Source organism: Zootoca vivipara, chromosome 17 (genome assembly GCF_963506605.1).
Source record: "Zootoca vivipara chromosome 17, rZooViv1.1, whole genome shotgun sequence".
Taxonomy (NCBI): Eukaryota; Metazoa; Chordata; class Lepidosauria; order Squamata; family Lacertidae; genus Zootoca; species Zootoca vivipara.
Genome location: NC_083292.1, coordinates 26,667,094 through 26,692,319, shown reverse-complemented (window position 1 = coordinate 26,692,319; position 25,226 = coordinate 26,667,094). Strand labels below are relative to the sequence as shown.

General features: G+C 46.8%; 1 protein-coding gene across 1 annotated transcript in view; it reads left to right on the top strand.

Annotated features, from left to right (window-relative positions):
* The first annotated feature begins 5,998 nt into the window (after positions 1–5,998).
* Positions 5,999–25,226, top strand: part of SMG5 (SMG5 nonsense mediated mRNA decay factor) — a 33,064-nt gene continuing 13,836 nt past the window's right edge. The window contains exons 1-11 of the mRNA XM_035097785.2: positions 5,999–6,359; positions 11,237–11,335; positions 12,491–12,614; positions 14,177–14,333; positions 16,610–16,699; positions 17,267–17,356; positions 18,754–18,832; positions 20,760–20,885; positions 21,885–21,953; positions 22,629–22,837; positions 24,103–24,240. Of these exons, the coding sequence (XP_034953676.2) occupies positions 6,286–6,359; positions 11,237–11,335; positions 12,491–12,614; positions 14,177–14,333; positions 16,610–16,699; positions 17,267–17,356; positions 18,754–18,832; positions 20,760–20,885; positions 21,885–21,953; positions 22,629–22,837; positions 24,103–24,240 (1,255 nt within the window). The 5' untranslated portion in view covers positions 5,999–6,285. The remainder of the gene's footprint in view (positions 6,360–11,236; positions 11,336–12,490; positions 12,615–14,176; positions 14,334–16,609; positions 16,700–17,266; positions 17,357–18,753; positions 18,833–20,759; positions 20,886–21,884; positions 21,954–22,628; positions 22,838–24,102; positions 24,241–25,226) is intronic.

Genomic DNA, 25,226 nt, shown 5'->3' with positions numbered 1-25,226 from the left:
AGGCAAATTCCAGAGGGGAAGGCATGCAAACCTGCTAAGGTAACTCCTCAAAACGATTGATTTTTAACAGGGGAGGTTCCAGTGGAGGGGTATGAATGTACAAACTGGCTAAAAGGCCACAAAATGCACATGGCACAGTAAATCTGCGGCATTTCCAGGCTAAGCTCAAGTTTACATAAGATATAAGATAAGCACATTCACAGTACACTGATTAGTGATAACACTATCTTCCCAGTGTTTCATAGGCTGTAGCTTAGTGAAAGAGTACTGCCTTGCATGCAGGAGGGCCCAAGTTTAATCAGCCATTAATTTGGAGCCATGAGGACTAGAAACTTGTATCAAGTTTTAAGAGGAGAGCTCTGGCTTACTGGCAGAACAAAAGGTCCCAGGTGGAATCTACGCATATATATATATAAAACTGTGAAAAAATTTTTTAAAAAAAAGTTTTTAAAAATATATTGAATTTGCCATTAGCTCACCATCGTCATCTAGTGTCCCATTTGTATAATGCACTTGTTATGGAAAATTGCCCCTAAAATGCGCAGCCTTTTAGGAAGGACAGACGCGGGTCGGAAGCTCCAAAATTTGCACTGAGTTCAGCTCCGCCGAGAAATGACAGAGACCAAACGATGCTGTCAGGAAAAACAAACTGATCCTTTTATTATAGAAAAGAAAGAACTACAGCTGTAGGGTCCCTGCCTCAAAAAATGTAGGAAGGAACCCCGGGAAATGGTGCATCTCCCTTTTATACCTTTCTGTCCCCACATGGAAATCCCTGGACTGGGAGGGATGGGAAAGACAAGGAAAATGGGTGCTGATGGGATTAACTGGGTGTTGATACGATTGTTCTCCTCCGTTGCTGATGGGTTTCCCTTTGTTTGATCAGTCTAGATGGGAGTTGAGGTGGGGCCGTTCCTGGCAATTGCCGAGGGGTTGGGGTCCACCCGGCAGCTCCTTGGAGGAGGTGGTGGCATATAAATATAAGAAATAAATCTATTGTAAGGTCACAAATCAGCCCTGAGTGCTCACTGGAAGGACAGATCGTGAAGCTGAGGCTCCAATACTTTGGCCACCTCATGAGAAGAGAAGACTCCCTGGAAAAGACCCTGATGTTGGGAAAGATGGAGGGCACAAGGAGAAGGGGACGACAGAGGATGAGATGGTTGGACAGTGTTCTTGTAGGCACCAACATGAGTCTGACCAAACTGCAGGAAGCAGTGGAAGACAGGAGTGCCTGGCGTGCTCTGGTCCATGGGGTCATGAAGAGTTGGACATGACTAAACGACTAAACAACAACAACAATAGAGAGAGATCCTAGCATACGTCATGAATAAGACAGCAATTCTAATACAGAGAGAATCTAGCATAACTTAAGGCAAAAGGTTGTGTAGTGATAATCTAAAGGAGTCTGGGGCAGAGGGGAAGGTGTAGAAAGGAAATGTGTGAGCTGATGCTAACTGTTGTGCATATGCAGATCCTTAAGCCTTCCTTAAGGCAGGGTTGCGTCCAAGCAGGAGGGGTGAAGGTCTTTGAAGCAGAGTGGAGACTGGGAAGATGGCATTGAACAGGATTCTGGGTATTGCAGCTGTCAAATTCTGTCACCCCTCTCTGTTCATTAATAATGGTGTCCTGCTCCCCCCATATAATTTTCTAATACACACTTAAAATGTTTTATTTGCAGCTGTATAAAGGTAAAGTGGTAAAGGAACCCCTGACCATTAGGTCCAGTCGTGGACGACTCTGGGGTTGCAGCGCTCATCTTGCTTTACTGGCTGAGGGAGCTGGCGTACAGCTTCTGGGTCATGTGGCCAGCATGACTAAGCCACTTCTGGCGAACCGGAGCAGCGCACGAAAACGGCTAGGGCTTGCCGATCATAAGGTCGGCGGTTCGAATCCCCAACGGGGTGAGCTCCCGTTGCTCGGTCCCTGCTCCTGCCAACCTAGCAGTTCGAAAGTATGTGAAAGTGCAAGTAGATAAATAGGTACCGCTCTGGCAGGAAGGTAAACGGCATTTCCGTGCATTGCTCTGGTTTGCCAGAAGCGGCTTCGTCATGCTGGCCACATGACCTGGAAGCTGTACGCTGGCTTCCTCGGCCAGTAAAGCAAGATGAGCGCTGCAACCCCAGAGTCGTCCGCGACTGGACCTAATAGTCAGGGGTCCCTTTACCTTTACACACACACACACTTTGATTGTAGTAACACCATCAGCAAATTGGCAACCAGCGCTGGTCTCTGAGCAGGGGTGTTATATGCTGGCAAGGTCTTGCTCCTGTGAGCAATTGCACGGCAGCGCTCACCTGGTTTAGCCGGCCAATCAAAGCCATTCCTGGGGTGTGGCTGCTGTCGCATGCTGACAACTTCTAAGAGCCATAGGTGAGAGCTGAGTGTAGGGTGGGGACCAAAGGTGGACAAACTACCCCAGAAGGAATACGACATGGCCCCCACCCAGAGCCGTCTTTCCTATTGGGCTTACTGGCGCGTTGCGCCAGGGTGCTGGCCTCTCAGGGGCACCCCAGTGAGTGGGAGAGCTGTGCGGCTTTGCCGGCGGCCTCCCCTTTCCCTGCACGCCCGCCAGCTGTGCCCCGTCAAACATATGGCTGGCGGGGGTGCAGCTTCCTTCCCAAGCCTCCGTGGGAAGAGAACGATCCCCGCAGAGGCTTGGGGAAAGGTCGACAACTCTGGGAAGGGGGGGGCGGAGGGATCTTTGTACCACGGCGCCGGATATGCTTAAGACGGCCCTGCCCCCACCAGTGTACCCCTCCCCTAACACCCCATACACACCTAATAATAATAATAATAATAATAATAATAATATTTAAAACGCTGATTTCCTTCCTCCCCGAATCTGACCACGTTTGCTTGGCAACTGATTATGATGTCAATAAAGTTTATTTGAATGCAGTTTGAAGCTGGAAGAGCGGCCATCTTGCCCTTGCTATAGTCCTGGCAAATCTCATGCGAAAGGCGATGTAAGCTGATATTGCGAGCCGAAGCCGAAGCTGCCCTTTCCTTTGCCAGTCACCAGGGGATTGTCGTCACACAGAGGCCCCCTGCTGGAGTCTTGCCCTCAAGGTGCTGTCAGAAAAATAGAAGAGAAACACAGTATTTTCCTTGGATTCAGGACTTCCAAGTTTAGTTTGAAAGAAAAAACATTTTAAAATCTCCTCAGGGGAGGAATCCATTTATTATTATTTTCAAAAATGACCTGCTAAAAAATCCTGTGCCAATTAAAAATTTCAGTTCATCATCACTACATTGCAGCAGGGGAGGACTGATAAATAGAGCAGCTTAATACTGACGAACTACAATTTCCATGGTTAATATTGCAGGCTAGGGGGGGTCAAGCCGATAAACAACGTTTACACAACAGCCCTGCAGTGTTGTTATCTCCACATTGTAGGTTGGAGCCAGGCTGAGACTAAGAGTAGTGTACTACAACTCTGCAACCACCCGTAATGTGGTAAGTTAGTTGAACCAGGCAAGCTAGGTAAGTTAGTTAAAAAGATGACTGAAATCCCTCTTTGCCCACAAAGGTCACTGAGCGACTCCTAGAAGTCAGCCTGGACAACCACACAGGCTTGTTGTGAAGATAAAATGGAAGCAGGGGAGCACCGACCGGTAAGATGGCTATTTTTGTTTGTAAATATTTTTACATTTTATTTTATAGTACCTATAAAACAGAGAGAACAATTATAACAGCAGGTGAACATTGAAAGGCGAAAAACAAAACTGTAAAAAGGCACATAGGGTAAGCACAGTTACACATGGGTTAAGTAACAAAATCCAAGCCATGGAAGAGAAAAGTTAGAATAAATGTCTTCACATACAAAAAAAAAAAAGTGTAATCTGAATATCAAGTCTAGTTCAAGATTTGCCAGGTTTGTGATGAGTGTTGTCTTGAAAGTGATGGTTCCATTGCATAAATAGTAAAGGAATGCCAAATTACATAAAAGCACTAGCTGACCCGGCCACGCGTTGCTGTGGTTCTTTCCTGTGATCCCCCCCCACCCTGTCACGATCCATGACGTATCCTGCCCCTCCTCCCTCCACCCCGGCTCATCCCTGTGTTTCGGTAGGATACCCTTCCCTCTGTTGTCCCTGGGGAGTGTTGGCCCCTCCCCCCTGTATCTCCATACCTTGGCCCCCACCCTCGAAAAGGAACTGTTAGGTTCTGGGTTCTATTTCCCAGCATGCACTTTTGTCTGAACCCTCTGTTGTTCCTGGGGAGTGTTGGCCCCTACCCCTGGTATCTTCCTACATTGGCCCCCATCCTTGGAGAAGGACCTGTCAGTTTCTGGGTTCCATTTCCCAGTATTTACTTTTGTCTGATCCCTCTGTTGTCCCCTCCCCCCTGTATCTCCATACATTGGCCCCTGCGCACGCATCGCGAACATTTCTATATGTTTAGATTAAGGATCGGAGGTGATGATGTGCCCTGGGACCCAGAGAACTACTTAAAGAATCCCAACCTGGGGAGGGGGGGTCAAATAGCGAAGCCCCACAGCCCTGTAGCAACAGACAGGCCCAGACAGAAGGAGGGGGATCATATGGGCCACTTGGCACGGGCCTCTGTATCCAAAGCGGGCCTCGGTCAGCATATTCACAATCAGTAAAATGAAAAAAGTAACAAAAGGGTTAAAAACAGGGACACATTATCTTATCTACCTGGGTCGGGCCTGCGTTCTGAAGTACCCGAGTTGTTCAGTTCCATAAAAAAAACCAGGAAGTGGCAAGGGGAAGGTAGGGAATTGTAAATGGGGTGGGGGTGTGCACTGCAAATATCTGAGGACTTAAACTGGGGAGAGAAAGTGAATGGTTAAAAAAAAAAGACACAGAGGCTTACAATCAGTTGTTTCTCCTAAAATAAGACATACCCATAAAATAAGTCATATTTATTTTTGTCTTGTGGATTTTTTGGGGGTAGTGGTGCTAAATTGTAAAGTAAAAACCCCTTGCAGTGTAGGGGCCTACATAAATCAAAGGCCGTGCTGCGGCCTGTGGCAACCCCCCCCCCCGGCAGGCCCCGACCTCCACTTGGCAATGTTGGTTCTTTGGTGGGGTTTTTTTGGGGGGGGTAGTGTTGCTAAATGGTAAAGTAAAACCCCTTGGCGTGCCCCCAAGTGTGTTGCTGTGGGTTATCCCCCTCCCCGGGCCTAGTGGAGGCCTGTCAGCCTGTCAGCCTGTCAGGGGCCTAAAACAAAGGCCTAGATAAAATGGCTACCTTGGTGTATTTCAGTTGCTTGGTTGATGATGATGTCATTCGGTTTGTGGGTGTGGCTTAGATTTCACAGGAAGGGAGGGGGTGGAGGAGGGTACTACGCCACTTGAGGGCGCTGTTTGACTTGGTGGAAAAGCAGGTCTGCACCTGGGCAGGTGTGTGATTTGAGGGATTTTTGCCCCCAACAACGCTCTAGAAGTGGCCTGGATCGTTGTGTCCAAATTTCAGGACGATCGGTCAAGCGGTTACAGAGAAAAGTGGAACCCCGGATTTCACGATTTTTACATTTTTATATATATAGATGCATCTCTGGGTTATTTGTGCGGCATAGGAATTCATTCCCCCCCCCAAATATAGTCTGGCCCCCCACAAGGTCTGAGGGACAGTGGACCGGCCCCCTGCTGAAAAAGTTTGCTGACCCCTGCTGTACATCAAAATGAGGGGGAAAGGTGTAAAAGACAGCCAGCCAGCCAGCAAAGCGCAAAGCAAAGCAGACCCTCTCCGTTTGCCACCAGGCCACTGAATGTTCCCTCTTTACTTTTCTAGATCTACCTATGTATATGTATGTATCTATGCAGCCCTGGCGGTCGGGGTGGGGCGGCGCTCGCGCGCGCCAGGTCCAATCTCACGAGAGGCGCGGGGGGGGGCGAGTTCTCGCGCGACTTGGCTGAGGTGGGCAGCCTCCTCCGCCGCCGCGACAGCCCCCGGGATCCCGATCGCGGACGGAAGCAAGAAGGGAGGAAGAAGGAGGGAGGGTGGGAAGGAAGGGAGGAAGCGCGCACGGCGGGGCGGGGGAGGAGCCGGAGCGCGATGGCTGCCGGGCGAGGTGGCCGCCGGCGGCAGCAGCAGCAGCAGGATCGGCAGCAGCGGGGGAGTCTCCAAAGGCAGGTGGCGGAGGAGGAGCAGCGGCGGCGGCCCCTGAGGCTGAGGCAGGGGCGGCGGGACGAGCAGCAGCTGGAGCGGCGCCGCGGGGAAGGCTGGGCCTGGAGCAGCGGCGGCAGGTGGAGCTGCTGAGGGAGCCCTTCGGAAGCCGCCGGCCACACGCGGGGCAGGCCCGGCTGGGCGCCATGAGCCAAGGCAGCGGAGGCGGCGGCGGCGGGGAACCTGAGGCCAAAGCTCTCCACACCAAGAGGCTCTACCGGTGAGGGAGAAGGGCTGGGAGGATCCCCCCCCCCAAATCCCCGGTTTATCTCCCTCGGAGGCCTCTTCCCCGCTCCCTCCCACTGGGTATATAGATACCTGGTCAAATGTTAATGTCGTATCTATCCAACTATATCTGTGTGTCTACGGAGGTCACGGTGGCGGGCATGGTTCCCCTCCCCCCCAGTCCCCTCATATTTCTAACTCGCCCCACACTCAGTCCCGGGGCGGGAGGGGTTTAGGCGAGGGTGGTGGTGATTTGTCCGGTCTCGGGGCGGGTTACAAGAATTAAAACGCAATACTGGTACCCAAGGTCCTTTCTCTCTCTCTCTCTCTCTCTCTCTCTCTCTCTCTCTCTCTCTCTCTCTCTCTCTCTCTCTCTCTCTCACGCCCCCCCCCCCCTACACTTTATCCTCTTGTGAGGTTGAAAGGGCGCAACTGAGTGGCCTAAGGTGCCCCCTTTCCCTCCCCTGTTTTATGTTCTCACCGACCCTACGGACACAAGGTGGGTTACAACAATTAACGCCCAATAATGGGGATCTTTCTCACATCCCGCTCTTCATCCTCTAGTCCTCCCCCTTTTGGGTTTCTGAGAGGATAAGGGGGGTGAGGATCAATTCCCCACCTAAGGGCCCAGAGCAGGTTACACCTCTTTAAACCCAAATATCTTTCTCATCCACCCACCCCTTATCTTTTATCTTCCTTTGCATTTTCCTTTGCAACCCTATGAAAGAGCACAATTGGCCAGCCCATTTTGTGTTTTCAATGACCCTGAGAGGGATTGTATAGGTGAGGGGAGCTGTAGAGGCCAAGGTGCCTTCTCACCCCACCTTTAATCCTCTTGTCTTCATCCTCTTTGCCTCTTTTGAATAGGCACCTGGTCAGTTTAATCTTAATGTATATAAGGCAGAATATTGCTATAATATAAGGTTATCAGACATCCCTGTTTCCCAGGGACAGTCCCCGGATTTACAAATCAGTCCCATGACAAAACCCCATCATTCCTACTGAAGTAGAAAAGTCCCCGGATTCATTGAAAAAAATCTGGTAACCTTACTATAATATATCTACTGGAAGTCCGAGAGATGAATGTGCACTGCAGCAGCCCTGAACAGGAGGCTAGGTGAAAGTTGTTGTCATTGTTATGATTCTTATTACTAAACTTATTGTGCACCAGGAGGTCCTGCGGCCGATTACAGCAATTTCAAATTCAGAAATTTAAAATAGTTTAAACTTATTTTGTATAGCTCAAGGTTTTTTCTAACCTCTCACACACCCTTTATTCTATTTATTCCCCATGAGGTCAGAAGAGGACAACTGAGTGGCATAAGGTGCTTCCCCCCCCCACTTCCCAGTTTTTCTTCTCAACAATCCTTAAGTAAGGATGAAAGAGGGTGACTGAATGGTACCGAGGTGGAACAGGGTGACTGAATGACTCAAGGTCCCCTCCCCATCTTCTGAGCAACCCTGTGAGGAAGCTTGAGCTGAAAATGGGCCCAAATCCTTTCATCCCCATCTTATCCTCACTTGTGAAGGGGTATGCTGTGAGAGAGAGGCTGGACCAAGGTCACCCAATGGCAGCAGAGATTTGTACCTGGGTCTCTCCCAGCCACCCATTTCTGCTACGATCCCAAGATAGCTTTCTCTCTTTCTTTCCCTAATGGAGCTTGGCAAGGAGGAAGCTTTCCTTAAATTTGGCAAACTCTTGCAAATTTATGGATCCATTGTTCTTTTTTTTCCTCCACCGGGCGATAGGAGGCATTTGCAATTATTTTATTTCACCTCGCTCTGTTTTTTTAAAGATCCAGTCCTGCCCTTTTTTTTAATCCACCCTGACCCTATCAGCCAGTTTCTTCTTCCATTCTCACTTAAGCAGAGTACGATGGGGCAGGAAACCCAGAGTCAAGGGTGTAAAGAAGTTGACAGTTTCTCCATCTCAACCTTTTTTTCGCAGGGCGGTAAAGGCAGGCACTCTTAAGACACTCTTAAGTGGTTCTCTTCTGTGGCACTTAACAAAGCCCTGTCTGCTGCATCCTCCTATTTCCCTCTATCATAATTTTCAGAACATTATATGGAGGCAGGATACTTCATAGATGGATTATGGCAACTCTCAGTGGCTATTCCCAGGCCACTGCATGCAAGTTGAATGCTGGATGCACTTTGTTGCCCTGTCCCGCTGCTTCATGGCATATCACTTCTGAGTAAATAATTCTGTTCCTTTCTGTCCCCACCTCATCTGCTTTCCCTGTGGCTCCACATTCACCTGTCTCCTTCCTGACATTTTCTTAGACAGCAACCTGGATTTCGACCCTCCAGATGTTGCTGAACTACAACTTCCATCAGCCCTAGGCCAAGGACTGGGAATGCTGAGAGTTTTGAGTTCATCAATGTCTGGAGGGCCAAAGGTTTTCCACATCTGGTTTAAGATAGGGTGGTTAACCCATGAAGCAGATTAGGCTCACCAGTACTCATTTCCCTCCCCATAATAGTGCTGGATTGGGAGGAAATATTTAAAGCTCTTCATACAGCCTAGCATGGTGATGGGGCGATCTGAAGCTCCGTTGCAGTGATGGGATGAAATTAGAGGTTTCAACCTTGTCACCAGGTACTAGGACAAGGATGTGTGTGCTGTGTGCCTGCAGGTGTGAATAGTTTGTGAAAATGTTCATGAGAGTGTGGCACATGACCCTTGGAGGGTAAGCCAGCCTTTTTCAAGGTTAGCTCTCTATGGTTTAGGCATTTCCCTGTCACATAGCTGTCTTTTTGTGGAGGGCAGTGTGGAGTGAAGGAAGAAAACTAATGATGCAAGTGGTTTTTCTAAGGTCACTTGGTGAGCCTTTGGTTGAGTTTGAATCCTTGGCCAAGTACAGCTGAGGCTTGAGATGCAAACAGCTTTCCCTGCCTGCTTCCCTACAGTCAGAATGCTTGTCATTGGCTTGTGTTCATGGAGCATGGTATGCATTGTCATTGTCAATGCATACCATTGCATACCATGCTTCATGAACACAAGCCAATGACAAGCATTTTGTCTATTAAGACTGAGGCATTATACTTGATTTTTGCCAATGAGCAAACCCAGCAGTAGGTATCAAAATGCGTCAGCAAGGTCCAGCGCCAACCTCTTAATACCCCAAAGTGGCACTGCTTTCAGTTATATTGAAAATATCAAGTAGTTGGAAGGTCAGTACTTCTTAACTGTGAAGCCTTTAGGTTTGCTGCCTTAGAGAGTAAAGGGAAAGGGTGTGGTTGAAGCCTGGTGCTGAGCACCAGGTAGCTAATTACTGCCGCAAATAGTCTTCACGTATTCCTTGCAGGTTTCTCCAGCTAACTTTACTGCTTCAAGTTACCCTGCACAAAGTTGTGCTGTATAGTACGTGTTTTGCCTGTGTTTTGTTTCTATTGTGCAGTCCCCAAGCTCAAATTTTCCCTGTGCAGAATCTTGCTTGCAGAATGACCTTCATTTTTTAAGGATGTGTACTGTGTATCTATTAATGTGGACATTTTACCTGCGTCCATGCCCATTTTTGGCCCAGGCTGCACCACCCAGTACTGGCATGTGGCCCCTGGAAGGCTTCTCACCATTACAGCCTTAGAACCACATGGTATTTGGCACCTGTACAAGCTTTTAAATCTTGGAGTGGGACTTTCCTCCCAGAGCAGTGGCAGCAAGTTCAGAACTTGAGGGTAGCAGCTGCTTGGGAGTTGCTGCTTTATGGGAATAGGTTGTGTGTGTAGGCTACCCTTTGCACACACAAACATACCCAGAATGTGTGTGTGTTTATTGCCTGCCCTTCAACCTAAGGTTCCAGGGTGGGTTATAACATTAAAACCCAACAGCTTGCAACTATAAAAATAAAGTTGGTCCTAAGAACATACACATCAAGAGGTTTGCTTCCAATATCTTCATCTGGAAGTATGGAGAGGTAAGCTAACATTCTGTGGGAGCAAAGGAGGGAACAACTAGAGTGTACTCTCTAGTCAGGATTCAGCCACCGGCAGTTGGAGCTATGGACTTCTCCATCAGTGGAGACTAGCCTGTCAAATGTCGCTGTTCTTTCTTCCTAACAGGTATAGACTATTTGAAAGGGTGGCTCTGTTAGATTCTTGTATGAAAACAGTTTGGTTACATCGTGACAGACTTAGGTTATTTATTATGCCACAAGCATTTGTGGACTAGAGCCCCTTGCCAGATACATTTTCAGCTGCTGCTAGTGTGGATTGACAGCTTGGAAGTAGCAAGTGACCTGCTAAATCAGGCCTGACTTCCTCCATGCAGCTGTATTCTGAGGAATGCTTGGAGAAAGGAGCAAGCATCTGAACTGGTTGCGCAGTGCTTAAAACTGGAGGCTTGCCTCTTAGCTTAACTTTGCAGTAAAGGTAAACACAGTGATCCAAGGTAACTAGTCAGGTGCTGTGGCTATTGCACCCCAGAATTTTATCTGCAGATCTTGCACTTTTGCAAGTGCCACATGCTGTTCATTTTGCATTTGTGAGGAGTTGTTCCTTTTGTGTGGCTGCACTGGTGCTCTGGAACTCCCTGCCAATTGACATTAAGCGGGCACCCTCACAATACTATTCTAGGCACCTGTTGAAAATGTTTCTCTTTCAACAAGCTTGTCCAGACATGATTTGGTTACATCTGTTTTTAAACTTGTTTTAGTGTGTTTAAATGTTTTCAGATGCTTTAAAATGTTTTAAATACGCTTTTATTTTATCACAGTACAGTATTATTTTGCCACCAATGTATCTTGATTGGGTGAACAAGCTTTAAGAAACCAAGGAAAGGAGGAAGACCACGGCAATACAGAATTTCCATGCAGCTCTCAAAGCTGTGTCTTCCTTATGTTAATACTTGATGTTCTTTTGTGTCTCTTGTAGAGCTGTGGTAGAAGCCGTGCATAGACTGGATCTCATTCTTGGAAACAAGGCAGCTTATCAAGAAGTTTTTAAACCAGAGAACATCAGCCTAAGAAACAAGTAAGCAAGCAAGCTGAGTCTCTCTCTCTCTTTTTTAAAAAGTTTTGTAGTTCACTTAGGGGCCTGTTCTTGAAGGCACAAGATCTACCCTTGCTGGAACTAAGCAGGTATGGGAGGGATGCTGTGCAGGGACTTGTGCACACTGCCTTCAGTTTCATGCAAGAGACCGGATATAAACAGAATAAAAAAAATACTTGCAGAAGCTTAATATTAATGATATGATATATAAGCCTGCCTTTTATCGGGCCAGTGGATTATTCAATGCAGGATATTGCTTCGTTCTGCAGCAGATTTCAAACTTGTGGTCAGAGCTGTTGCTTTACACATAATGTTGTTTGGGAACACCCTTGCAGAAAATTTACCCCATAATAAAGTTTACCTAGCCTATTCACCTGCACATACCTTTGTTAATTATGTGACATAGCAGTAGTCTGAAAAAAAATGGTGGGGTGTGTATGTACAAGGGGCTTGTGCATTTGGGAGTTCAGCGGAACTTGCACAGAAGAAGCTTCCAAGCAGACTGTGCTCCAGCTCTTCCAGTTTTAAAAAGCTATCTTGCCTGGAGACAGTGACCAGGCAGTCTGGAAGCTAGACTGACTGCCACCTTGTCCTGCTTTTTCCTTGGGTATTTAGTTGCCTCAGCTATGTGGGGTTTTAAATATAAAAAGTAATTTATTGCTTTTTCACTTACAAAAAACATGATTTAAAATAGAATAAACTACAGCAATACTAGTTAGTTTGTCATTTCTCGGGGGAAATGCCATAAGAGAAGCTTAAAGTTGGAACTTAAAACAAGTTTATACTGCATATTAAAGTTTCTAGTCCAGTACGTCTCTCCAGATGTTTCTATGGGTTGGGGAGGTTGTCTCGAATGATTGCCATGTCTCATATGGTATGCCAGGTGTTGTAAAAAGTAAAGGGTTCATCTGGCCTCTGGCTGCCCTGACCTGACATTTTGTGTTAAGTTGTATTTTGTTACCGTAAGTTGTATTGTGCCATTGACCCAGATTGCAGGATGCAGTGGAAGATGGGTGGCTTCAGACTTCACATCTTTTTGTTCTGCTGGGAAGGGATCATAGCTTAAGTGGCTGTTTTAGCTAAGTTGAAGGCTAACCCCCCTCTCTTTTTTGCCCACTCTCCAATTTCCTGTCTTAGGTTACGTGAACTATGTGTGAAGCTGATGTTCTTGCACCCAGTGGATTATGGGAGGAAAGCAGAAGAGCTGCTGTGGAGGAAAGTTTACTATGAAGTCATTCAGCTCATTAAAACAAACAAAAAGGCAAGCTGGCTCTGAACCTTTTAGAAAAAAAGCATTTTAGAATTGAAAATAAAAAATAATAATGTACCCCTGCTTTCCCCAGCCTGGAAGCATAGTGCAGATGTAAACAGTAATAGCAAAGTTCCTACAAGACCTGAAGTGGAGAGAGACTGAAAGTTGCTAATATCAGTATGAAGAAAAATGTTAACACAACTGTATACTGCGTAATATGGCAGGTGGAGCTTGTCCTGTTGTCTTTCTTTGTGTACTGGCCACCAGTCCCATCATAAAAGTTGGTGGGTGTTTTGTTTGCTTTCTGACCACATGATGTTTTGGCATTAATTTCTCAGAAAGTGTTATGTCCCAAATTTCTCTCTTGGTTCTTGCATTTAAACCACTGGTTCTGAAACCTTTTTGCCCCCCCTCTTGATTCCATAAACTCACCCCCAATGCCCCCTATCATATAAAAAGCATTCAGAGTAGCAGTTTGCACAACCCATTCAGGAAGATAATAACACAATAATATTCAAAACCGCAATGATTAAATGCATTCATTCAAAATCCAGTTAAAACTATGTAGCTTAATTAATTCACCAAAATGGATGAACTTCATTCAGTGATACCACTTTTCAAAGACTGATAGTCATTTACACTTCCAGAGCCCCCATGCTGCCCCCTTGCATCTTAGTGCTCCCCCTAGGTAATCCACCCTGGGGGCAGTGTCACCCATTTTGAGAAACACGGATTTGAACCCTTTGCTTCTTTCCAGTTTCTAGCTACCAATATTCCTGCTGCCATTAATAAGTAAACAATTAAATGTTTGTACTCGCCTTCTAAATCCGGCCTGCGGACGGACGGTCCAGGAATCAGCATGTTTTTACATGAGTAGAATGTGTTCTTTTATTTAAAATGCATCTTTGGGTTATTTGTGGGGCATAGGAATTTGTTTATTTATTCATTTTTTCAAAATATAGTCCGGCCCCCTACAAGGTCTGAGGGACAGTGGACCCGCCCCCTGCTGAAAAAGTTTGCTGACCCCTGGAATAGTGCTTAGAAATGGCTACAGTCATGGAAGCCTAATTAAGGAGGCAATGGATGGTGTACTTACATGCAAAACTCCTTTTGTCTGCAGCATGCAGAGGAAGTCTAACTTTTGAGTTGGTGATTGCTCCTTATTATCAGCTGAGGGGAGAGAACAACAGCAGCGACTGCCCCAAATCCCCTTCCGTTGACTTAAGGGCGGGTGCAGCTTTTCACAAGCCCACCATTGGAGAATAGCGGAGTTGTACTCGCTTTCCAAAGTGTAAAAGCCGTAAACTGACTTTTCACCAGCAATGTAGCCTTCAGGCTGGCACAGCTCAGCTGTGGTGGGGAGACGACAAGTAGCAAAATGCCAGTGGCAGCCTACACATTGCAAGTTCTACAGAAGAGGGGTGGCATAGAGTGGCCAGAAAAAAGAAAGAGTTTTCTGCTGAACTTAGCTATGGCTTTGTCTACCTTTTGAGAACAGGGAGGGGGGTGAAGGTGGTGGTGAAGCAACTGGGGATGTGTTCTAACTTTATTTCCCCCTCCCCACCCTACAGCACATTCATAGTCGCAGCACCCTAGAGTGTGCCTACCGGACTCACCTTATTGCTGGCATCGGTTTTTACCAACACCTTCTTCTCTATATCCAGTCTCATTATCAGTTAGAGCTGCAGGGCTGTATTGACTGGACACATGTTACGGATCCTCTGATAGGTCAGTATCCAGATGCTGACATACGTTTTATTTACCATTCATTTATTGCATTTTTACCCCTACCTTTCATCCCAAGGTGACACCTGTGGTTTTTCTCCCATCTCATTGAATACCCACCACAACCCTGTGAGGTGGGTTAGGCCAAGAGGCAGGGACTGGCCTAAGGTCATCTGGTGAGCATCATGGCTTAGTGGGGAATTGAACCCTGGTAATGGAGGCAAATTTAAAAGCCAACGCTATAATTTAAATGGGCATACACTACATCTCGCCAGAGTGGGGGTGGTTGCAACCACCTGAGCCGTATGGCTCCTAGGATGGCCAAGTGTCCTACTTTACCGGGGGGGGGGCTGCAATCCTCTGTTTGAAGGAGTGTGCAGTCCAATTCCAGTTTGAAAATAAAGAGCTCTGAGAAGAGCAAGTGGGGGTGGTTGTGGGGAACCTTGAAGTACCTCGGCTGCAGTCTGAGCAGGCACACAATCTGTTTGAATGATGGCAATGAGCTTGATGGCCAACTAGGGATTCAAGCCCTGCTCTTCCAGGTCTTAGTCCAGCACTCTAACCACTACTCCACACAGGCTCTCTATTATAAGAGCATTTTATTCAATGCAGTGGTTACTCAAATCATCTGCACTTACACATTTACTTATGTAACGGAAAAGCCCAGTATCTGAGATGTCCCTCCTACTGCAAACTTTGCACAAACCTTACAGAAACTACGAGAGTGCTCAGCTTTTAAGAACGAGGGCGGAGGCTTTGTCCAGTGTCTACCTTTTAGTGTGGCAGGAAGCACCTCTGGAATGGCCTCCACTCTGTAACATACACATGTGTCGTAGTCATAGGAAAGCTGGGGAAGGGGGCAGCCATTGAACTTAGGACCTTCTGCATGCCAAGCATGTGTTCTGCTGATCTTTGCCCCTCCCCATGTCCAAGGTGGTTTGATTATCCTGGCCATCTTGGTATTTCTCAGGAGCACTTAAGATGGTCTTACTTTACTGGGCTGCTGCAGCATTTTAACACACATTTGGGCAAGACAATCGGAATTCAGAAATTTGTACAGTGGTACCTCTGGCTACGAACATGATCCGTTCTGGAGCCCCGTACGCATCCAGAGTAGTACTTACCCTGAAGCGCTGAATCTGTGCATGCTCCCCGCACAATTCGGTGCTTCTGCGCACGCGCATGACTTCATTTGTCGCGTCTGCGCATGCGCGAATCGCCGAACTCGGAAGTAACCCGTTTCATTACTTCCGGGTTCGGCGCGTACGTATCCAGTGTCATACACAACCTGAAGCATATGTAAGTTGAGGTATGTCTGTAGATGATTGGCAGTCAGATGACCGACTCCTTGAAAAAAGGAGTGCATACTGAAAAGTGTCCAGGTACAGATATTTTATTTTAAGGTGTTATCAGTGTTATGGTTAAATCTAGAAATGTGAAAAATATGAGGTAAGGTGTTGTTTTGTGCAGATTTTGTTGTGAGTTTTGCATTTCTAATAGGGCTTACATAATTCACTTCTTTTGATTAAACACATATGGGTCTTATCCATCTGTTAAATAGGGTTTTACAAAATTGCATCTGGGTTGGTTTTTACAACTTTGCTCTTGGTATAATTAATCTTGATTGCATTATAAGCTGCTGAGTTCTCAGTAAATCACATAACATAGAATTTTCCAGATAGTTTGTGAAGGATCTGGTTTTGCAGAGACGTTTTTTTGGGGGGGATGGGGTCTGATAGCCAGATGAGTCCTTTGACCCCTGTGAGATGGCTAGAAACGTCTTTTTTGTTCACTTGGACATGCTCAGTTCTTGACTGGTGGGAGTCCATCACTTCTTTGATGACTGCCTTCCAGAATGATGCACTGAGACTCGTGTCCTTGGCAACCATCGCTGTGAGAATCCCATTAATACTGCTGCAGAACTTAAGCCCTCAGAATGCCTTCTAATCCACATTTAAGATTGCGTAGCTTTTGACACATTAATTGCACTTTGAAATCTTACCTGGGTTGCTATTGTGGTGGGGGCAGAACTAAAATCCATAGTTGTGGGGCTTAATATATGTCCAGAGTATGCGTGGATTGGATGTCATTTTTGTTCCAAACATTTCTTACAGTACTCCAGTACAGAAATTAAGGGAACCTTTTGTATTGCATGTTCTCCAGCCTTTGCCAACCTGTTCTGGTGTGGGCAGACTCTCCACAATCAGCTTAGAGTCCCAGCTGCCTTGTTCTTGAGCCGTGCTCATCCCAGGTTACCATATTCCTTGTGTCTTCCATAGGCTGCAAGAAGCCTGTATCTGCATCGGAGAAGGAGATGGAATGGGCACAGATGGCCTGCCACCGGTGTCTGGTTTACCTGGGGGATTTAGGTGAGTGCTAACAGTGGAGGGATGTACTAGTAGAGATTGGGGTGCTGCTCTGGCCCAGTGAATCCACAGTTTTCTTGCATTTCAAAGGGGAAGTAGACTCCATTCATTACCGACTAGCAAAGCCCTAAATGGCTTCAGACTGTCTCATCAAAAGCCCCTTTAATAATTCCCTATGTGAACTCTGTGTAGATGGCAAGGGTGTGTTAATGATATTCCATGCTTGTTGGGCTTCCTCCTCTTGGGGTTTTTCCTTAACCTGAGCTTAAGACTCTTCCAGGATCTCCCCCCCCCCAAGTTTTGGGGTTTGGGAACTAGGGTTATCCTAGCAGAGTTGGAGGCATTCATGTTGTATTTTTAGATATTGCATTGGACTTTGGTAACCTCACGAGGATTGTGAAAAGTTATTTAAACTTTCCAACTGCCCAGATACAGTATGTAAATTTGTTCCATTTATTGAATAAACTTGCCCGTAAGGCCTCCCAGATGGTTTTGTAGCATTGTCCTGCAATTCTACACCTTTTCTTACTGCAATCCATAAGTCTCTTGTGTGTGCTTCTTCCTCATCAGCTCGGTATCAGAATGAATTAGCAGGTGTGGACACAGAATTGCTGGCCGAGAGATTTTACTATCAAGCCCTTTCTGTTGCACCACAAATTGGTAAGTGTTTAGTCCATGTCTTATGATCCTTCCCCCAGATTTGTCTACCAGGCAATTTTGTCTTCAAGTTACTAGCCCATTGGAATGTTTGCCAGCCTGCTCACAATGAAGATGGTTAGTATTTGTAAACTACTGCCCTGCCTCAGGCTGCTCTTGGCTCTTGTTGGAGGCAATGAAGCAAGGGATTCTCTGACAGATCTAAGCTAAATCAGGCCTGTGATGGTAATCTCCCAAGCTGAAAGCAATGTGGGTGTATCATGTACTTGCACACTGTCCTTCCTGTGTGGTGTCCACTCAGAGAAATCCCCAGTACTCAACAGCTCCAGGACTTTCCCCACATGTTTTGTGAAAGCATCTTGGGCCCACCCTGCCCGTCAACCATGGATGTGGGAGAATGACAGTATCACTATGTGCCTCCATGACTTCTCTCCCTAGATTCAGAGGCCTGTGGTGGAGTTGGCAGTAACCTTTCCCACTGTTGCAGCTATTTTCTCTTTCTTGTAACTCTGGACAGGAAGGCGGTGGAGAACCCCTTGCCTTTGTCTCTCAGCCAGCACAGCAAGGAGTTGCTTAATTGGCAGAGCCAACGCTGCCAGTACATCAGCCAATTTTTATGTATTTAAAAATGTGTCCCTCGCTTTTTGAAGAATGATTTCCACAAAGCAGCTTCCTGTGTCCAATAAAAAACAGTTGCACAGTTCAAACGATGTTCTTGGGTCTGTGGAAGCTCAGCCTGTGTGGATCTGGCCTGTAAAATCTTGATGACAGCTGTAGGACCAGGCTGCACAGATGTTTTGAAAGCTGTTTTGGCTGCTTCCAGGGCTTTAGACACAGCCTGGCCATAAAGGGCAGGGGGCTGAGGGATTCAAGCTCCCACTCCCTGTCCCTTCTGGGTTCCTCTTAAGTTCTGCCTTCCAGCTGCTCAAATGGTGGAAATGACTGGATATGCCTGTCTGGAAGGAGCCCATCTCTGATCCTTTATGGGCTCTAATGCAATTCCTTCTGCAGTCTCTTACCTCTTGGTTCCTGCAAAGTAAGGAAGAGCAGCCCCTTGTACTTGCAAGAAAGCCATGGCTTGTTTGTATGTATGTATGAAATTTCTGTGCCACTCTTCATCTGAGGATCACAGGGCAGTTTACAATATAAAAACAGAAAATTGCATACCACAGTAGCAAACAAAACAATAATCCCCCCCACGAGTGTATGAGTAGACCCATTGAAATCAGTGGGTTAAGCTGATTGTGCCCTCTGATTTCACTGGGACTGTTCTGAATATGACTTGGTCAGGTACAGCTGCAGATCGTAGGTGGGATTCTAGACTCCAGGGTTTGTTGTTGTTGTTGGGAGATTTGGGCAAATACATGTGGAGCTGACTTTCTTCTGCCTTTTTGGGACAGGTATGCCTTTTAACCAGCTGGGGACACTGGCGGGGAGCAACTACTACAACGTGGAAGCCACCTACTGCTACCTGCGCTGGTGAGTGTGCCTCCCAAGGAGAGCGAGTCCACCTGTAGCTGCTTTGGGGCAGAGAGGCCTTTTCACTGTGCAGTGTGTCGCCTGTTGACTTTCTTGCTCTGTGAATAGCTGGAATGTGGTTCCCCTAGCTGCCTAACCTGACTGCCTGGATGCTGGTTGCTCTGTTACAGGCGCACGTGCAGCCTGTGCCCTTGGGCTGTCGGTCCATGAAAAGCAGCTAAAAATAAATAAATTCCAGGAACTAGTGAGCGGGGTGCTGTGTAGCTTGCAAGTCGGTTTTAGGCACCAACTTCCACAGAATTTCTGCTTTCATTGTTTTTAAAATATATTGCAAACTTCAAGTGAGAGATGAGTAAGTCTCCCCAAAGAGGCCTGCCAACTCAGAAGATTCCATCGTTGCTAGTATGTCTAGTGCTGTCACCTCTCCATATCTAAGTTGGTTCCAATATTGTACAAATGGGGTTCGTTTTTTGTTTTGGAAATGTGCTTGTTGATCGAGTCTTTCTACCCCACAAATGTTGGAGGTTGGAGGCTTGCTCTGAAGCGTAATGTCCCTTCCCTCCTAGACCTTTTAAAAGCAAAATTATAGGAGTTTCTGGTGGCTTTTCCTCTTCCCCTCTCAAGCTGTTTCTTACCACCTTCCTGAAAAGGTGGGAAGACCTCATTCACACTCTGAACCCTGTGGCATGCATAGGAGCGTCAGTGGAGAGGCAAGGCAGTCTATCGTTTATTTATTTATTACATTTATATCCCACATTTCTTTCAATCAGCCCAAGGTGGTGTACATAGTTCTCCTCCCACCCCACCCCCCAATTTATCCTCACAATGCTATGAGGTAGGTTAGGTTGAGAGTGAGTGACTGGTCCGAGGTCACCCAGTGAGCTTCATGGCTGAGTGGGGATTCGAACCCTCGTCTCTCCGGTCCTAGTCTGACACTCTCTAACCACTATATCACACTTGCTCTCTTAATTTGTGCAGTCTGAGAGAGTCCTGTTTCTGACTTTATACAAAGTAAAGTGAATCCCACGCTTTTCTTTCAGAACTCAGTGGAGGAGGGTGACTCTATGCTAGACAGGGTGGGAAAGTTATCCAACTTGATGGGTATGTGGAGCTCTGTGACTTAAAACTCTGCCTCTCACATGTTACATTTTAGCTGCATACCCAAAAGCTGTGTGTGTGAGAGAGGTGTTGGTAATTTTGTCAAATGAACAGGCACATTAATGAGAGAGGATTAGCTAAGGTTTGCTCAGTGGCAAACATGGGGTTCTTGCTCTGGAATAGTGTGAAACAGCCTGCATGCTTGGGGGTGTGGGTGATGCTTGACGAAGTGACTGAAACCAGAAGGGACACTGAATGAGATTACAGGGGAGTGGGTTTATTGTGAAAGGAAGGAGTCTGACCTCACAGGGCTTGCACCTTCTCCCATTTCCGGCACAGCCACAGATAGGAATTTTGAAGCTTCTGTTTTCAATTCAGTGCAGCTAGTCATGTTGCCTGAACTTTGCAAACTATTATCAATTATGGTTTGTTTGAAACAAACCAGCTTCAAACTCTGATTTGTGCCAGCAAGCCATGGTTATGATTAGTCATAGTTTAGGCACCAAATGCAATGCTAAACTGTTTAACTGAAACCAGAAGTGAAAGTTTCTGAACTTCAGCTTTGATGCCAGGAGGAGGGGAATGTCATTCTTAACAAAATATGATATCTGGATGCAGCCAAGGCCTTGCAGAGCTTTGCTCAAAGTCTCACGAGTGTAAAACTAGTTAAGTGAAGCAAGCAAAGAAGTGCAAACGTGCTCTTGATGTCAATAAAATCTACAGGTGGCAAAATTCTGCTCTTTTGACCTTGTCAAGTGTAACCCGCTGCTTGTTTGGGGTTTTTCTGAGAATTTAACGTTTCTGCTTTTGGGGTTTTGTGCCTGTTTAGTATCCAGTCTGAAGTGTCCTTTGAAGGTGCTTATGGGAATCTCAAACGCCTGTACGATAAGGCAGCCAAAATGTATCACCAGCTGAAGAAATGTGAAACCAGGAAACTGTCACCCAGCAAAAAGAGGTAAGGACATAATGTGGTTCAGTCCTGCAGTGAGCAAATCTCAAAATCTGTCCAGTGTTCTGGTAGACATGTCCAGAGGTAGAGTGTTATCCAGCCTCTGTGAACATTACCTAATTCCATAGAGAAGCACCTGTGACTGACCCCAGCGGGATGACGTGCCAATGAGCACATGTACCACACCCCACACACCCCGGAATTTATTGGTTGGCTTGATCGTGATGGTTTCCCAATAGTCATTTGAAGTTAACACCTGCAATTTGAGCCTTAAGGGGGCAGGGAAGGAGGGATGCACCATTTGTGTGGTGCTGCATGTGAGAATTGAAATGCAAGTGGATGAGGCAGCGCAGGCTGTTTGGGTGTGCAAACGTGTGTTGCTGCCCTCTTGTTTACCACAACTGCCTATTTCATGGATGGGGAAAGTGATGCAGAGAGAGAAGTGTCTGGTTCAAGGCCAGCCTGAGCTGAGGTTTATAAGCAACACCTTGGCCGGTCCAAGTCCGGCACTACTAAATTTTAGCGATGGGTTTTCTCAGCATTAAGAATGTGGTAACTGAGGGGTTATGAGAGCTGGAAAACTGTGGCTTTGTGCAGTTGAGGCTTATTCAGCATTAGGACTCTCACTTCTTGTTTGTCCTGACTGCTCTTCCGTTGAGGCTGCAGTGCACTTTGGTGGGTGAAGTCCTTTGCCAAAGCTGCTGCGGTTTGGATTCCCCTCCTTCCTCTTCCAAATTGAAGAATGTGCCTGCCACATACTAATATTGCCTGTGCCTGAAATTTCCTTTGCTTTTGTGGTGCTGGCTGCATAGCTATAGGACTTGCTCAGAGTCTTAAGAAGCATTATATTACAAGGGGTGAAAATGTCTTGGGGGTAGAGCTAGAGCTGTTGGGCGCTAAGACCTTATCTGAAACCACTGACAAAATTTCCTTGACCACCTCCTTGGGATAATTGTGTCCTTCCTCCTCTCTTTCCCTCTTCCAACTCCACCTCCACCCCCGCAGGTGCAAAGACATTAAGAGGCTACTGGTGAGTTTCATGTACTTGCAGAGCCTCCTTCAGCCAAAGAGCAGGTGAGTCTTCTGCGTCTTTATTCTTACTGTGCTGTTTTGTTATCTCCTGGTAGATTATGTAGCTGAAGCAAAGCACTTTTACATTGGGATAATATACTGGTCCAAACAATCTCAAGGGCATTGGAATAACTTCCCATGAGGAGAGGGGAATTCCTTGCTCCAACACTCTTCTGCATTTTTGTCATGGATTGACAGCATTGCCTTTTCACCGGTTGAGAGTCTCACACCCCTAGGGAGGATGCATCACCCTTGGCCCTTGAGAATAGCCATAGCTCAGTGATAGAGCATCTGCTTTGCATGCCAAACGTTCTGGGTTCAATCCCAAGTAGGGTTGGGAAAGGCTTTCTGCCTGAAACCCTGGAGAGCCACTGCCAGTCAGTGTACTGACCTAGATTGACCAGTGATCCAACTTCATATGAGGGAGCTTCTTAAGTTCCTAATTTGTCAGGTGAGTCTAAAGCACCTTGGGGAGAATGTGCCCTCAGATCAAGTATCGGGGTTGCCTGGTTCTTAGTTACCTACTCGTTGGCTCAGCCTCTGCAGATGAGTACTCTAAGATAGCTTGTTAAGGGGGTTGCATAACCACTGTGGTTCCCTAGGGTTTGGAGAGGATTCCAACTGTTTGCTGTGGGACAATCCTCTGTGGCTCATCTCTCCCTGTCACCCACCTCTCAGTTCTGCAGACTCTGAGCTGACGTCTCTCTGCCAGTCGGTACTGGAAGATTTCAACCTCTGCCTCTTCTACTTGCCCTCTTCGCCCAACACGAGCTCTGCCAACGACGACGAAGAGGAGTGCGAGAATGGCTACTCCTTCCTGCCAGATCTCCTCATCTTCCGGATGGTCATTGTCTGTCTGATGAGCGTCCACAGCCTCAAGAGGGCAGGTGAGCAGCATGGCTGTGTGTGGTGTGTCCTCCTCTTGCAGGCTTGGTGTGCAAGTTGTAAGCTGCCCTGTCGGCCTCTCCTTATAATATGATTGGTTGAACTGAGCTAGCATCTCTCAAACTCTTCCTGTTTCCAGAACAGCAGCAAAGATGAGGTGGTTCAGCATCCACTTCATAAAACACAGTCATTGACTCCTGGGCTCAGATGCTCACAGAGTAAATCTAGGATCGAAGCATTTGCATTTCATTTCACTTTAAATTTGTATTTTCATAGAATCATAGGGTTCATAGACTCAAAGAGTCTGGATATTTAGCATATCATCATTAGCATTAAAGGTAAAGGTAAAGGGACCCCTGACCATTAGGTCCAGTCGTGACCGACTCTGGGGTTGCGCGCTCATCTCGCATTATTGGCCGAGGGAGCCGGCGTACAGCTTCCAGGTCATGTGGCCAGCATGACAAAGCCGCTTCTGGCAAACCAGAGCAGCACATGGAAATGCCGTTCACCTTCCCGCTGTAGCGGTTCCTATTTATCTACTTGCATTTTGACGTGCTTTCGAACTGCTAGGTTGGCAGGAGCTGGGACCAAGCAACGGGAGCTCACCCCGTCACAGCGATTCGAACCGCTGACCTTCTGATCAGCAAGCCCTAGGCTCAGTGGTTTAACCACAGTGCCACCTGGGTCCCATCATTAGCATTAGCATTTATTAAATTTGTTAGTTGCTTTTTTCCCATAGCAATTTGAAGCAACTTGCAAAAAACCCACATACTTTAAAACTAGGATGGGATCATATCTGAAAACACCCCACTCGCTCTAAAAGGCCATAGATAGTTCAAAGCCAAAGGGCTGGTTAAAAAGGAGTGTTTTTGCCTGGCGACTGAAGCCTATGTAATGATGACACCAAGTGAGCCTTCCCAGGCAGAGCATTTCACAAACAGGGAGCCAACACTGAAAAGGCCTGATCTCACGTTGCCACCCTCTGGACCCTCCTGTGGAAGGGGGCACATGATATATGCAAGTGGCTGAATGGAGTTCTTAGTTTTGTTGCAGAAAGGATTTTTAAATCTCTGAAAAAGAGTGAGTTGACAAGAATTTTAACTTTGATCGCATAAAGAAGCCCAAAGGCATTTGGGTGCCTGCAGTTGAATAAAGGTAAATGCATAATTATGGAGTTTGCTCCCCCACAGACGTTACAGGCACTGTTTTTCCCATTCAGTTGCCAGCTCCCCTTGACACTGATGCTGCCTCATCTCTCTCCTTACAGGCTCCAAGCAGTATAGTGCAGCCATTGCATTCACACTGGCCCTCTTTTCACACCTCATCAACCACGTCAATATTCGCCTGCAAGCAGAGCTGGAAGAAGGCGAGAATCCAGTTCCAGCCTTCCGGAATGATGGCACAGGTGAGGGCTGCAAGAAGGGTTAAGTTTGCCCATTCTGTTAAGATCCTTGCCTTCCATCTTCCACGCTGCATTCTCCTCTTGTGACAAGGCAGGCAGTGGTGAAAATAAACTGGTTAACAGTTATTTACTTTTCCTAGGGGATCCTGGGAAACGGAAGTTCTTTGGGGGACAGTCTGTAAGAACTTGAAAACAGCCCTGCTGGATCAGACCAAAGGCCTGTCTGGCTCAGCATCTTGTTTGCAGAGTGGCCAGCCAAATACCTGTAGGAAGCAGGGAAACAGGACCCAACCCCAACAGAAGATAGTAATCAAAGCCAGTCTCCTTCATGAATTTGTTGAAATCCCTTTTTAAGCCATCCAAGTTGGGCATCATCACTAGATCTTGTGGGAGGGAATACCTTAGTTTGACTTACGTTCTGTATGCAGAAGTCCTTCCTTTTGCCTGCCATGAATCTCCCACCATTCAGCTTCACTGAATGAAGATAATAACACAACACTGTGGTACCTTGGTTGTCGAATTTAATCTCTTTCTGGACGTCTGTTTGACTTCCAGAACCGTTGGAAAACCAAGGCACGGCTTCCGGTTGGCTGCAGGAGCTTCCTGCACTCAATCGGAAGCCGTGTTGGACATTCGGCTTGCGAAAAACATTCTCAAACCAGAGCACTCACTTCCTAGTTTGTGGCGTTCGGGAGCTGATTTGTGTGGGAGCCAATCCGTTGACCAAGGTTGTCAAACTATTTAGTTTAATTAATTCAACAAAATGCATGAACTTGATCTAGTGCAGGCATCCCCAAACTTCGGCCCTCCAGATGTTTTGGACTACAATTCCCATCTTCCCCGACCACTGGTCCTGTTAGCTAGGGATCATGGGAGTTGTAGGCCAAAACATCTGGAGGGCTGCCTGATCTAGTGAGACCAGCTTCCCAAAAATCTGACACAGTCATTCACACCTCCAGCACCCCCTTCCATCTCTTGCTCCTTAGCCC